The 16388-nt window shown below is 40.3% G+C and overlaps 1 protein-coding gene across 4 annotated transcripts in view; it reads right to left on the bottom strand.

Annotated features, from left to right (window-relative positions):
- MAPK14 (mitogen-activated protein kinase 14) overlaps positions 1–16388 on the bottom strand; it is a 70174-nt gene that overhangs the window by 3246 nt on the left and 50540 nt on the right. For 2 of the 4 annotated variants that reach the window (XM_059076432.2, XM_059076434.2), the window contains 3 exons: positions 12161–12240; positions 5638–5716; positions 382–555 (listed from right to left, as the gene is read on the bottom strand). In XM_059076432.2, coding sequence (XP_058932415.1) covers positions 382–555; positions 5638–5716; positions 12161–12240 — 333 coding nt within the window. Of the gene's footprint in view, positions 1–111; positions 194–381; positions 556–5637; positions 5717–8213; positions 8294–12160; positions 12241–16388 lie in introns of all 4 variants that reach the window. The other 2 variants (XR_009337657.2, XM_059076433.2) reach the window with 2 other exon arrangements.

Genomic DNA, 16388 nt, shown 5'->3' with positions numbered 1-16388 from the left:
AAGGTAAGAGATATGATATAAACTCTCTTTGCCCCAATTCTATCAATTGTAAAAATTCCCTATTCCCTACTTAGCTCGGAGAGATGGTATAAATGCAGAAATTCTGAGAACCTCAAAGCTCTATGCAGACGTGAGGGGCTGTGCACAAAATCAGACCAGACAGAAGCATCTCAAAGGTCCACAGTGTCGTCATCTACAACAGACAGTTTCCATCAGAGGAACATACTCATTCTGCATTAGAGACCCTCATTACAAGTTTTAACGAGTTGGATATAACCAGAAAAAATTCCACCCCCCGCCCAGCTTTTGGATAGTGGTTCACCTAGGAAAGATTTTTAAATCTAAGTTCTCAAGCTAGATGTTCATCCTGCTATGACTTACTTTTCCATTCATCTATAAGGAGGTCCCTGCTTTCGAAAGACTGATCGTAAGGATCAGCCACTGGTTCATCATCAGGATCATGGTACTGGGCAAAGTAGGCATGTGCAAGGGCTTGGGCTGCTGTAATTCTCTTATCTGAGTCCAATACAAGCATCTTCTCCAGCAAGTCGACAGCTATGAGTACCACAGATTGGAAGGAAAAAAGAAGAGTTTTTAACACGTTACCAAAAATTTATGCCTTATTAAGCAAACACATAGTTTTGACCCTTCATACCCAAACAAAGAATTCTCCAAAGTATCTGATCTAGGATATATTACTCCTTTCCTCCTTTAAACATATACATGTGTGTGCATGCTTGCATGCATGTATGGATGGGTGGGTGGATTTTGTATTTTTTAAGAATATATTACTGGGACTTCCCTGGTGGCACAGTGGTTAAGAATCCACCTGCCACTGCAGGGGACACAGGTTCGAGCCCTGGTCCAGGAAGATCCCACATGCCACGGAGCAACTAAGCCTGTGCACCAGAACTACTGAGCCTGTGCTCTAGAGCCCTCGAGCCACAACTACTGAAGCCTGCGCGCCTAGAACCCATTCTCCGCAACAAGAGAAGTTACCGCAATGAGAAGCCCATGCGCTGCAACTAGAGAAAGCCCGCGCGCAGCAATGAAGACCCAGTGCAGCCATAAATAAATAAATAAATAAATAAATAAATAAACAACCCCCCCAAAAAAAACTAGAGAAGAATATATTACTCAAGAAGAATTTTAAAAAGTAACAGATTGTGTTTGAACAAGCTTTTGTGGAATGTCAGTGTCAAACTGCTACCACTATGGTCAAAATGTCAGAATGAAAGCCCAAAACTAAAGTAATCTACAAGAGGTAAGTAGGGCCGGTTTCTTAATGTTTTGTCCCTTCTGTTTATTTACTAACATAAGGCAGGTGAATATTCATCTAATGGATCTAATGAACAAATTGAGGATTTTTTATGGGTGTGTGGATGAGACGTGGTATTTGGATAAAATCATTATGAGCAATTTCAGTATACAAAATAATAGGACAGTGAATAGTCATATGCCCACCACCAACAATTAACCTTCTGTATTTCTTTATCTATATATATATACATTATATTTTTTGCTGAACCATTTTAAAATAAAATTACAGACGTGAAACTTTACATCTAAATATTTCAGCATACAGATAGCTTCCTACACAATCATAAAACTGTTATTACATATGACAAATATATAATTCCCAAATATCATCTAAAATCCAGTACCTGTTAAAATTTCAATTACCCTAAAGTTGTTTTTTATATCTAGTTTGTTCAAACCAGGATCCAATTAAGGGCCATGCCATGCACTAGATTGAGTTTCCTTAGTCTCGAAATAATCCCCCCACTTCTAACCCCTATTTTTTCCTAACTTCGACCTGAAAATACCCACCCCCAGTTGTCTTGTGCTATCATGTACTTACACCCTTGTTTTCCTCTATTCCTTGTATTTCCTAAACCCTATTAGATCTGAAAATTTGGTAAGAATTGGGTTATAAATATTTTTGGAAAGAATATTTCATAGGTGATGCTATGTACTTAATGGTACATTAAAGCCATTTGTCCCATTAATAATGATGCTAAATTTGATCACTGGGTTAAGATTTTTCTTTTTTGCCCCAAGAAAGTACCGTGTGGGACACACCAGGTACATATCAGTTTCTTTCACTTACAGCTTTCAGCATCCATTGATTTTTCCTTCCCAGCAACTATTTCATTAGGGGGTCACAAAACAGTGGGGGTTTTTTTTGTTTGTTTGTTTTCTAATTCTTACAAATGAGGATGTTTTGAGTTTCAGAATGGTGGCACTAGAGAGGACAAATAGTGACATTTCGACAGTTATCACTTTGGTGTAACAAAGGCATTTGAGGCTTTGCAAATTATCGATGTCTCCTTAAATGTGGAAGGGGGCAGGGATGGGTAGTGAAGGGGAGGACTGTTTCCTGAAGAGATCCATGCTGCATACACTGGAGGATGTAAAAGACCCCTGTCCTGCAGCCTCAATTCCAGAGTAATCCAAAGGAGAAATGTGGGTTTCAGAGGAATACAGGAACAAAGTGAATATTTATGTGTCAAGTTCATAAGTTTACACTTTAAAGCATTGGGAACATTGCCTAGATATATGTTCTTCTTCTCTACTTAGAATAACCTTATCAGGTGTTGTTTGGGTCATATGATGAGTCTTTGCCACCCCCAGGGTAAAAAGAACCATGTCCTTATAACCAATATCTTGATAAAAAATAAGATCAAGGTTAAGAAAAAGATTCCTCGGGCTTCCCTGGTGGCTCAGTGGTTGGGAGTCCGCCTGCCGATGCAGGGGACATGGGCTTGTGCCCCGGTCCGGGAGGATCCCACATGCCGCGGAGCAGCTGGGACCGTGAGCCATGGCCGCTGAGCCTGCGCGTCCAGAGCCAGTGCTCTGCAGCGGGAGAGGCCGCAGCAATGAGAGGCCCCCGTATCGCAAAAAAAAAAAAAAGAAAAGAAAAAGACTCCTTGAAGATCTTGACAGATACAAATACACACACTCCATCAAAGGGCAATTTAAGTTTTACTTCATGTTTTGAGGATAATGGTGAAACATGAAGTCAGTAATGGACAAAATAGAGCTGTCTATATTTACCCTGTTAGTATATTCCTTCTTGGTTAATATGCTGGGCACAAGTTCCTGGTCAGTAACACTACGTTCTGCCTGCAAGAAGAGACTCTTTATATGACATCACTGGGCAGTGGACTGATAGGTCTGTTTAAATTTTGAGAACTGCAGTGCTGAGCAGCACATGGCTCAAAGCCTCCTTCAACTCACTAGCAGCCTACAGTACTAAGTGGTATCCAGTTCTTTTGAATGCTTAAATGTCATATGATTCCAGAGAAGGGGGACACCTATCAGGATAGATGTGACCCAAATAAGCTGCTGGGACACACACATATTCCCCCTTCCTCGGAAAAATGAATTAACAAATCTCTCTGAGTCAGCCATCAGGAAGTCAAACAGTAAGCATTGCCATGTCTAAAACGTGAGCTGATATGATGAAAAAACTCATAATAGAATGACAGACAGGGAAGCGACCAGCATACAACATAATTTCCCAACATCCTACAGTACTTATGACTCAAAGAGAGCTTCTCACAGACCCTTGAACTAGATAACACAGTATAAACAAATCATACAAAGCCAATCAGAGCATACCAGGGCAGATGCAAACCCAAGCCAACCCCGGCAGAGTTCTGTATACCCCTGATGAGTTTGTGGATTTATTCTTAGATGTGAGAGTGATCCAGCTGAGATCTGACATACTCTCCATCTCCAAGGCCAACATGGACTCATCTATAGCTGCCTAACACTTCAAAGAGTGTGAGCATCTCTGCTATTGTAAGAATTATCACAGTAACACTAAAGTGCTCTCAAACAATCACCATGGATGAAGTACTTAAAAAAGTAAAGCCACTTAGCCTTCACTCCAACTCCTAAAGAGGCTGTCATGGGTGTCAGCTCTCAGAAAGATAAAACTAAACCTGAAGCCCGACTACTGGGACCCTTAAGCAGAGGGATGACCAAAACTGAGATTTAAAAACATACTACTGAGGGACTTCCCTGGTGGCGCAGTGGTTAAGAAGAATCCGCCTGCCAATGCAGGGGACACGGGTTCGAGCCCTGGCCCGGGAAGATCCCACATGCCGCGGAGCAACTAAGCCCATGCGCCACAACTACTGAGCCTGTGCTCTAGAGCCCGCGAGCTGCAACTACTGAAGCCTGCACACCTAGAGCCCGTGCTCTGCAACAAGAGAAGCCACCACAATGAGAAGCCCATGCACCATGACAAAAAGTAGCCCCCACTCGCCGCAACTAGAGAAAGCACGCATACAGCAATGAAAACCCAACACAGCCAAAAATAAATAAATAAAATTTAAAAACAACAACAACAACCAAAAAACATATTACTAAGATACAATTTTCAGAAAAGTAAGAAGATTGATTGTACTATTATCACAGCATTGCTCCCCTCCTGTCATAGGGAGGTCCTGGTCTGATTTTTCTGTGTCTGTCATTAAATGGCACTGTCCCCTGTCTTCTCCTAGAGTCAGGGAATTAGAGCCTCAGGCAATAACACTTTTGGGGACCAAAAAAAGTACATATCAGCCCCCGGTATTAAGGAACAAAGCAACTCTTTTTTTTTTAGCCAAGGCAGTACACATCCTGCAGCTGCCACTGTTACGTCCCTTTGCCAAAGATCCTGGAAGTGATGGTGGCAGGAAGGAATATGGAGCCATTCCTTAAAGTCTGGGGTGGCAAATTAGCTTTGCCAAGAGAGAATGGTTAAGTCTCTAAGGGCAAAAGAAGAAGAGGGGGAGGGAAAAGTACCTGAGGATGATGGGACCTGTAGGTAGAGCAGGGCACGCTGCAGGGAGCGCCTGGGTGGGTCTACTAACCACCATCTGTGCTTCAGTTGTTTTCTCCCTCAGTGAGGGACACCGCAAGACAACAACAGTGGGCTTCCCTGGTGGCACAGTGGTTAAGATTCCGCCTGCCAATGCAGGGGACACGGATTCGAGCCCTGGTCTGGGAAGATCCCACATGCCACGGAGCAACTAAGCCCGTGCACCACAACTACTGAGCCCATGCGCCACAACTACTGAGGCTGCATGCCGCAACTACTGAAGCCCGTGGGCCTAGAACTCATGCTCCACAACAAGAGAGGCCACCGCAATGAGAAGTCTGCACTCTGCAATGAAGAGCAGCCCCTGCTCGCTGCAACTAGAGAAAGCCTGCGTGCAGCAATGAAGACCCAACGCAGCCAAAATAAATTAAATAAATAAATACATAAATAAATTTATTTAAAAAAACCCAACAGCAGTGGTGAACGACTCACAGGCTTTTCTCTGTTCCTCTTTCTTCCTGTATCCCTCAACCTGTTCTCCTAGCGTTGCCATTACTTTCTCTCCTTTCTTCACTGTCCCAGCCTATTTCCCCCATCAAATTCTGTGATCATATAAATATATAAGCATGTCATGAGACTGAAAAACAAACCTGACAAAACAAACACGGATAATAAATGGCATTATTTACCTCCTTCCAAAATTTAATAAATGGTACGATATTTAGTCAAAAGGAAAAACTCTTCTTCAAATCCCTAACTTATGTCATAACCAATATTGAATATATTGATATTGAATCCATTAGATGAGGACATGGTCAACTTACCCAAGGGATTGGCACCAATAAATACATTTGCAAAGTTCATCTTTGGCATCTGGGTCAAAGACTGAATGTAGTTTCTTGCCTGTAAAACAGAGGGTTTTCAAAATGGCTTTGTTCAGTATTGCTGCTCTCAGAGTCTGGGTCATGTCAAAGAACGAGTGTTAACTGACAGGGTCTGCTAGCTTCAATGTTTATGAATGTCACTGACATTCTTTAAATACTTCCCTCGTACTGCCATCCTAACCTCCTTATTTACGATCAGCACCTTTATTTACTCCTGCTATCTCTCACAGTTAAATTTCAAGTGAACAAAAATGCGAACCAATTAAGTTCCCTTTCATTAGCATTCTGGTCACAGGATCAGAAGTTTAAAAATATATCTAAGAAGTAGACCTTTCTGAGACAGCCTTCCTAAAAAAGCTGCAGTTGGCGTAGGGATTGGTATTCCCAAAGAAAGTCTAGGATCAACTGTCTTTTGATGGTGCTGATCTCAGCAGGTATTCTTAGTATATGAAAAGGATATCAGTATTAAGCCTTGCTAACAAAATATTCATGGTGACAAGAAAGTAAATGTAAGCGTTATATATATTATTCTAAGAGGTTCAAACACATTTAAAAAATACTAAACCAATTTAATAAGAGTAATAAAGAATACTGGATAAGTTACACAGCCTAGGCAGAAATCCTTCCCCTACCACCTGTAAGATACATCTTCTTGGGCAAGTCTTAACTAGCGTATCAATGACCCCATCTGTAAAATATTAGTATTACTATTAGATATTAGTATTTGGCTTGCCTATACCATATAGTTATTGTGATACTCAAGCAAGATAAAACTCATGAGAGCTTCCAACTAAAATTCTGACACACAAAATTTATATACCAATATAGGTTTTGTAAGTTTGATCCTTGGGGTGGGACAGGCCTGAGTTTGAATCTTGACTTTACCACTTTGGGTAAATTACTTATTCTCTTTAAGTCTTGAGTTCTTCATCTATAAAACAGGGTTAATAACAGTGCCCAGCTCACAGGGCTGGAGTGAGGACTAGCGATAACAAAGTAGTACCTCCTTAGCGTGGTACTTGGTTCAGAGGGAGAGCTCAAATAAACATTAGCTGCTCTCACTGTTGCCTTTAGAAAGGAAAGCCTGACAATTTCTGTACTTCATTCTAAGGAACTTAAGGTGCAAAATACTTTCAAGGACTGACAGCTCTAATCAAGGCAAAACGAAACACTGGTCTTGAGAATAATCATATAAACACAAATGTAACTCATAAATGTGTGCTTCAGGTATTAGGTATTAAATAAGTTTATGACCTTCCCTGTTTCAAAGAATAAATCCCACTATCAGTCCATCTGAGTAGCTGAGGTAAAACTTCTTTAAAGGTATGCATGTATAGTTATGTATGTACATATATACACACATATACAAGGTTAGAAAAAGTTCTAGCTGCTAGGGCAACTTCACCTTTTTAAAATTTATATATATATATATAATTATATCTATAATATTAATACATATAATACAATATTATATTCGTTTCAGGTATATATCAGTGATTCAAATTTTTATAGATTATATTCCATTTAGAGTTATTTATAAAATATTGGCTATATTTCCTGTGCTGTATAACCTATCCTTGTAGCTTATTTATTTTATACATAGTAGTTTGTACCTCTTAATAACTTCACATTCTTAGTCATTGTATGCAGAGCAAGCAGGAGAGGCCCACTTTGAAAAGCAGCTGAGGATCTTTCTGATTTGAAAAGAAAGCTCTAGGAATTGAATTATCAACATGCCTGTTATCCCTTCCTACTTGAGCATGTAGATAACAGAATGAAGGGAAAACAGAGTTAAGAGACTTGTCTCATGCAGAGAACAATCTTCCCTATAATAAGATAAATAAAAAGACTACCTGAATAAAGCTGTGTTGCCAACCTGATTCCCAAAAACATTAAGGGCACCTTAGAAAGAAGTGCCCCAATCATCTCTGATGATGAAACCAGAGTTAGATTAAGTAGTTAAGCATTGGTAAAAAAGGAACCTAACTCTATCTAAGTGTTCACATTTATTTTATATTATTTGCATATCTTCTTTTAAATATAGTACTTACTAGCATTAGACATTTTATAGGTTTGTTTGTTTTTTCTTTTTAAATGCAGACTCTTCTTTTGGTCATTAAGAAAACGGATGAATAGGAAAGGATGTTAATGGCCTTCAGTTAATACACCTCCAGCTGAAAATCATTAGATGGTAGCATACCCTGACTGTAGGCACAGAATCCTAGGAAAACACGAACTTCCTCTTGAGCACTAAATTCATAAAACTCAAATATAAAAGTAACATCATTTTCTAAGTACAAGCCTGTAAATTATATTCTCAGTTCACAGGATTGGATGACGTTTTATCCCAAATGTCAACATTCCGTAATAGCACATAGGCAGTCTTTGCCTTAGTAGCCCTCAAGGCACATGCAAGCATTCAGTGACACTGAAAACTGTGTTGGTGATACAGTGGCAATAGAATGAGAACGTGGCCCTCTGAATTAGAGATCCCTGCACAGTCTATTTGTTCTCACCTCATGGCTTGGCATCCTGTTAATGAGATAAGCAGGGGGAGTCCCCGTCAGACGCATAATCTGCTGAAGCTGGTTAATATCTTAGATGCCTAGTCAAGGGCATTGTTAAGCATACAATGCGAAAAATAACTTTCAACTCAAGTTTTAAAAAAGGCCAAAAAGCCACCCCCAAACAAACAAGTAGCCTACTTCCACCCATCCCACCCACCCCAGGCCAGAGCCCAAGGCTGCATGTGAAATCATGCTTCTGTGAATGGCATGAGAGTTAGTAGGCATGTGGCCAGTGACCGGCCATGTGGAGAAGAAAAACTTTCTTTTGGTTGTAGCATCATCTTTAACATTAAATATTTAGGCTCCCTGGAAAGAGACTGCCCCTTGGATCCAGGATGCCAGCCAGAGAACTGTTTTCAAGTACTGATGGCCAAAACGTGTTTGCTTGTGGGGTAAATGGAGAGGATTCAGAAAATTTTGACTCAACTTTGGATATAATAAGATGTCCAATATATCCATTTAAGGTTACATTTTTGTAACATTTTTGTGGCACAGGTTCAGGTGATTCTCCAAAATACCACCCCTCCTAAGGTAAGACCAAGGTGGTATGTGGGTTGATAAGCAGTGCCAAGTTTCAAAGACAGTAGTTAGTGATACATTTAAAATACATGCCACAAACACACAATGGTAAGTGACAGGGAGATGGGGGGAAAGTTAGAAGCTAATGGCAGAGACAAAACAGAAGTCACAAGCTGCTGACAGTATTACAGCATGTCACAATGATGTCTCCCACAAGTCTCTTCAACAGGTGAACAGACTGACTTTTGCTTAACAAACATCCTGGAGGAAGTTGGCAAAACACTGCAAGTATCTGACAAAGGCAGAACTATAAGGCCTTCCAAATGTATGTGCACGTAGGTAAGTTGTGCTCTAAACTTCTCTCATTTAGCTGCCCCATCAATTTTAACACAAACACTACAAGAATTGTTACTTTATCATGTGTTGCTTATTAGAGTGATGGGATTTTTAAAATCCTCAACACAATTCAATAAAAGCCTTTTCATATTCCCTTTGCTGTTATCTATTAATTCTCTCCTTCTGTTGTAGCATCATTTTCAGTAAGTATCTGAATCAAGTAATTTCACTTCTTTGTGGCTTCCCTCTATTATTTTTCCACTTTAGCTCATCCTCTGAACTCAGATTCCCTAGTGGTCAGATTACTACAAACACATGTTCAAGGCTGGCTATTAGGAAAGAGCTGGGGCCATGAGCTCCACCCTGCCGTTCATGCTCCCTGGCCCAAAGACAGAAGCCAGCAAATTCAAAAGGTGGTATGAAGTTCTTTTAACATTCTCAATAAAGTTTAGATTTACCTTTAAATAAATTACATAACAAACTACTTTGCATGCCAAGAGAAAGAACAAAAGGAGGTCAACAAGTAAACCAGCAATAGGAATACCAGCTGGGTTTTAAATGTTAAAATCCTGTCACCTTTCTCTTCTTTCTTGTGAACAATAACTTGGCCTGCACATTTTCTGTTTTTGTTGTTTTTTGTCTCCTTTAGTCAAATAGATTATTATATCCCCTTTTTGTTGGGAAGTTAGGAAGAAAATATTTCCAGAGAAACATGTGAGAGTGAGTCAGTCAAAGGGCTTTTGCTTTCTTAATATGATTTTTTTTTGTCCTTTCACTGATTACTATAGGTATTGGGTCACCAACAAAAAAACTTCTCTCTCCTTACATCCATCGTGACCCATTTATCACCTTTCTCATGGCACATGCTAACTTGTTCTCAGTCAGCCCATCTATCACTGCACTCTCTTACTCAGAATGTCCTATTATTTACTGCCTGATCAATAAATAATGGCATCACTTCTTCACTACTTTTCAGGAGTAACGAAAACAGCCATTGGCTTTCTCTGTTTACTACATTCCTCTACTAATGAATTTTTCTTTTCACGTTGAAAAGCTTTAAACCATTTTACTCACCTGGCTTTGTTATTTATGCATCTTGTGTTCCACAAATCATGTGCTTCTAAGATAAACTAGTACTTGAGCAATATTACTAACATCAAATTAATCTCGTCTACCCTTTTCAATGTTTAAATTACTTTTATGCACTAGCCATAACTATGCAGGAGAAAAAAACCACCATTTTCTTATTTCTATACTCAACACAATATTACTTAAGTTCTGTATTCTGATACTCAATTTTATTATGCCCAACTCTATACTAGAGCTTTTGAAATGTATGACGTGCCCTATATCACATAAGATAAAGACATTTCATTATTAGGTCAGGCACTTAGTGTTGTTTCTTTCTTTTAAAAAAAAAAAGATGGATTAATGACAGGTAAACACGATCATTTTACCCACACTTTTTCTTTTAGAAATTCTTGTGACTAACAGCACATACCTATAGGGCAGATGGCTGAGGGTGGGTGAGAAGACTGAGAAAGAGCTGCTAGGGGCCACCCCCAGACAGGGAATGCATTTGCTATCTCAGTCTCATGAGCACTGTTCATTAATAAACAGAGTTCCTCCCCAACCCCACTCCCTTGCCCCATGTCCTCTCTATTAGCCAATCTTTCTAAGCAAAGGCATTTAAGACAAAAAAAGCGCCATCCTTTGTAAACATCATCCCATATCTTCTTTGATTCACTCCAACCCAGCTTTCTGCATTTCATAAAGCAAAAGAAAACACCCCTTCAGGCTGACACTGTGGTTGATAACTCTGACAATGACGTTCAAAACACTGTGCAATCGTGAGATTGAAGTTTAGAACACATTATCAGAACATCTGGGATGTATGCTCAGCTCTGCCAAGTGACTCAGTGCATGACTTGGGCAAGTCACAGTCTTTCTGTGCTTTTGCTTCCTCACCTTAAATGAAACAAATTAAAAGCCTGCCTCTGGCTACCCAGCAGTCTTTCCAATTGGGCAAAGGGACCCCTTCAGTCAGAAACGCTGGGAGGAGAATCCAGAAAGGCACAAATGGACTTGGCTCCACAGCTCTTTTTCCCTTTTATCCAACTGCCTGGCAGCAGACAGAAGGGAAAGGGGAGAAAGACTGGGCTTTCATGATTTCTCTCAGGCCTCTGGCCCAAGAAAATGACCAACAGCAGGAAATGAGAGCCAAAGTAAGCCAGAGTCACATTCCCATGGCTTCTCTCTAAATGCCTGCTTAGAAGCAGGAAGGCATTAGCTCCGAAGTTTTTTCTCAGGTTACTCAACTTGCCATTACAAAGGCAGGCTGTGGGAGAAGGATTTACAACCCTACTCCTGTGTATCTGAGGTGTCAGGAGTGGGGCTGTTACCTCTGATAGTCTGGAGACTGGGTAGAGATGGACCCCTGTGGGGAAGAGACACCTTACACAAGATGTGCAAATTGTCTATTCTAAAATAATAAAAAGAAAGTAACTTCTGGAAAAGGGCAAGAGAGCGCAGACAATGCACATTTCATTCTTTTAGTGATAAAGCTAGACTAATACATGGTGAGGCTCATGCTCTGAGGATAAACACTAACCAAAAAGTGAAAGGAGCCCTTGAGTATATGTAACACTTTGAGAAAGATGAAGTCAGGGCTGGAGAATGGAGACACAAGTTTTCCATTAATCTCTTGGAATGAATTAGAATCTCAGATCTCATTTACTGGCATACTACTGCCCAATACAAGCTCCTATGCTCTAGTATTACATACCCAGATAGAGAGAAAACAAAACACACTCATGCATGTGAGCAGGCAGGTACACACACACACACACACACACACACACACACACACACACACACACACACACACACACACACACACACACACCTCCTTCATCTCGGAAGTCGGCATACAAAGGGCATATGTGCTTACAAACATACCCGGATCAAAGTACAGACTGACATAAGGAAAGTGGCAGAGGCTCCCAACAGGGCAGATTATTACAATCAAAGCAACAACTCACAGACTCTGAGGAGATTTTCTTCAAAAGCTCAGCCCCTGGGGTTCCAACGAGTCTTAAAATGAGCTTCAACTGATCAATATCTAATGGTGGACTATAAAGGAAAATGTTGGGACAAAATAAAAATGAAAAACAAACAACAAACAAAACAAAACAAACAAAATACCCCAATAACAAAAATTTAAAACCCCAAACCAAGTCAAAATGGTGAATTCATCTAGGTCAAGCCTTCTGCAGGATGGTCACTTCAAGTAGAACATGCCCCTCCTGTACAAAGATTCAAAATGCGACCACACACATATCCAACTTATATTCATTTTATGCTTCTGTCAACATCCCCTGTCAGTAAAGTGAAGCGACTATAGCTGGGTACTTAGATGCCAAAGACAGCATGTGAAAACACCTCCTAAAGCATCACTCAGTCCATATGCTCAGCCCACACCTACCTCCTTACCTTCCACCAAAGCACCAGTAGCCAGTCAAGCAAAGAGCACCTGTCAGCAGAAGGCCACAGAGAAGAAAGAAGCAGAAAGCATAGGAGCTAGGGATGTACAAGCCTACCTGTGAATATTCCCCTAAGGCTTGATCTAAGGAGCCTGTAATATGACAGGGGCCTGGGAACCTCCCGGGGCCTAACCACTTGAGATGTCCTCCAGAAAACCTCTCTGTCCACACTGACTATGGTTAAGCAGAGAACTGTGAGTGATAGTCAGCCAGCAGAGGGCCCCACCACCTCACTGCATCTGCACAGCCTTCTGGAGCGCCATAATAACATAGAGCATATGAGGCTTCAACTTTATAAATGCATTAACAAACCTCACGCATCCCCAGAGCTCTAAATAATAGGGCACAATGCCCAGACCTTTATCGTGGCAGCCAACTCTTCTGTGCATATTCACTATGTATGTACATCTATTGACCAGAAGACAGAGACTTCCCATTTGTTCTTACGGCTTTTAGCCTTGCCTAAAAAGCTAAAAGGAGAGAAAAAAAAAATCTTATAAAATAGCTTTCAATATTCTCTATGAAAATGTGAATAGTTTATCCATGTCTATACTGACATTCAGAGGGAAAAGGAGGAGAGGATGACTGTCTTCTGATTCCTGTCAAAAAAAACCCTGTCAGGTTTTTTTCATGATTAGATCCTTCTCAACTTCAGGTGTCAGCTTGAACTTTACCTCCTCAGAGAGGCTTCCCCCAACACTCTGTGGAAGAAGCACTGCCCTCCCTGTTATTCTCCATCTCAGCATAGAGCTTGACAACGTCACAGTGCTTGTCACAATCTATAATTGCTTAGTTTGCTTATTGTCTGTCACCTCTACTGATCTATGAGGAGAGGGGCTGCTCTGCCTGTTCACCACTTATCCCCAGTGCTTAGCCTAACATGTGCTACATGGTGGGAACTCAAAATATTTAAGAAGGTACAGCAGGATGGAGAGGAGAGAGAATGCAAGAAACTATTTCTGTTTATGGTTATACATATGAAGGCAGTACAGTGTTACTTAAAAATAATGGCCTCTGCAAGCCATAGCTGCCTGAGTTACAGGAATTGGTTATGCAATAATATCCTGCCCCATTCTCTTTTTTTCTCCAGATATGAAATTGGCTTAAACACAACAAAATTCTAGACAGGAGTCAGCAAACCCCAATCTGCTGCCTGTTTTGAAAATAAAGTTGTATTGGAACACAGCCATGCTCATTGTTTGTGTATTGTCTATGGCTGCTTTCAACTTACACAGCAGAATTGAGTGCTTACAACAGAAACCGTATGGTTCCCAAAGCCTAAAATATTTACTATGTGGCCCTTTAAGAAAAGGTTTGCAGAACCCCATCGTAGACTCTAACAATTTATGTTCTATACAAAATAAATTAAAAGCAAGTCCCCTCACAGAAGTTACTTCTGAATTAAGAATAGTAGAGAATAACACTGTAAATCAACTATACTCCAATATAAAATAAAAATTTTAAAAATAGAAAATTTTGTCCTCTGCAAGTAGCAAAAATCAATGTGTTCTGGAGGCTAAAATTTCAATACTGATTTCTTAATTCAAGGTGTTGTCAAGAAAACAATTTTAAAGCATACATTAATGGGGATGGAGCAGGCAGTGGGGACAGAGATACCATCTTGCTCTAAAATAATCAAATTAACTGTATTACAACAGAATTTAGTATAGGATCCTCTTTGCTCATTTGAAATGATTCAGTTTACAAAAATTTAGTTCCCTCACATTCTTTTTTTTTTTTTTTTTTTTTTTTTTTTTTTTTGCGGTATGCAGGCCTCTAACTGCTGTGGCCTCTCCCCGTTGCGGAGCACAGGCTCCGGACGCGCAGGCCTAGCGGCCATGGTTCACGGGCTTAGTTGCTCCGCGGCATGTGGGATCTTCCCGGACCAGGGCACGAACCCGTGACCCCTGCATCAGCAGGCGGATTCTCAACCACTGCGCCACCAGGGAAGCCCTCTCACATTCTTAAGGAACGAATTTAACGGGGTAGCTATCGCACAAGATAAAGTATATCACATATGAGAAAAAAAAAACTGGACTACTTGAATTCTCAAACAGGTAGTTTTACAAAAAATGCATCAAAACTGACCTCTAGAAATAATACTAGTGAGATTGGCACTCTTATATAAAAGACTTCTGACTACTGAAAATGAGAATCAAGCTTTACACTCTCTCTGAGGAAGACTCTGGGCAGTTTCTCAAGTGTCTTAACTTCACCCCAACATACCTGAAAAGTATGCCACTTCCACTGGTCACAGTGGTTATGACAACAATGACTTGGGGGACCCCCCCCCCCATGTCGTTCTCCTGCCTCAGCCAGTATGAAACAACCTCAGGCCTGAAGAATAAAGCCCCAATTCCTCAGCCTCAAATTCATGGCCTTCCCTGATTTGGCATCAAGACTCTTTCCTGACTCTCCCTCAAACTATTATTCCTTAATGCACTCAATGCTTCAACTCACACCAAATATTCCAGGCACTTTGAAGCTTCCAACTTCTTATTTCTCCAAGTCATAAACAGGAATACCCTCCATCCTCCCCTCCTACCAAACCTTTTCTTTCCCTATTTACTCTTCAAAGTCCTGCTCAAACAAGAACTCTGCCATGAAGTCTTCCTGGATATCCTGAGTTTGAATTAATTTCTGCTTCTCCTCAGTAACTTATTTATACCTCTATTATAGTATTCTTATCACTACACCTTGTTTTATAAGCAGAGAGCAGACATTGTTCAAGTGACTCCTATAACTCACTTTCTGCTGAGTATGATCATTCTGGCTTGGAGGACAGGTACCATCTTACCTCCAGCACTTTCCACTGAGTAGGTCAATAAATATTAACTTGAAAAGACTTCCTGTAGTATGCTTTCCAACTCAGCTCCAGCCCTCTGTCTTGCCCTGAGAAATCTAGAATGACCATACTCTAATGGAAAGTCTATATACAAAAAAGAAGTGAAGAAAAGTTGCTTCATTTCATATGCAAACGCCCCATCTGAAGTGTTTATACCATAAAGAGCATACAAATACAGTGTGATGAGTGTGTAAGGGGTATGGACAAAGAGCTGGTACAGCATGACAGCCAATACTTAGGAGATTAGTAAACACACAATGCAAAATAAAAATCTACTTAGTAGCTAAAAGCACTTGCATGAAGGAAGTCAAAGCATGCAAACCTCATAGGAAATCACCATAGGTTCTCCAAGAGCTGGCAAATCCATTGAAATACAGGTCAGTCTTCTAATAATACCAGCTACTGTAAGGCCACTACAATTTGTCCAGGCAGTTAAGGCCAGAAGGAGCTTCAAGTAGCTATAGAAGCAGAGCAAAGCAAAATATACCACATTATGACAATTATTTCCACAGCAAGCCATCCTTTTTACAGGTTTAACCCATTTTTCCCTAGATAGCAGATATTTTTACTGTTAGTCAAAAATGTGTTTTAATTGTAATAATCACAATGTCAAAATTTAAATAATAAATCTCCTGATTTTTCCTAAAACAACTTAGGCTTAAGGTTACTCTTTAGACTAGGTCCTCTGTAACAAAAGTACAAAAGTAAAAGGTGGCCAGAATGAAAAGGCAAGGAAAAAAACTTAAGGGTAATGGAGTATTTACAGGGAAAGTAAAAGAGGGATATTCTATTCACTTCTAAATGTTCTAGGTAACTCCTAGGAATCCTCTGCAGGCTGGAGAGTTGAAGATGAATAAGAGGACCATTTGCAGAACCTACATG

Source organism: Kogia breviceps, chromosome 10, assembly GCF_026419965.1.
Source record: "Kogia breviceps isolate mKogBre1 chromosome 10, mKogBre1 haplotype 1, whole genome shotgun sequence".
Classification (NCBI taxonomy): Eukaryota; Metazoa; Chordata; class Mammalia; order Artiodactyla; family Physeteridae; genus Kogia; species Kogia breviceps.
The sequence above is the reverse complement of the archived record's forward strand: the minus strand, read 5'-3'. Positions and strand labels throughout refer to the sequence as shown.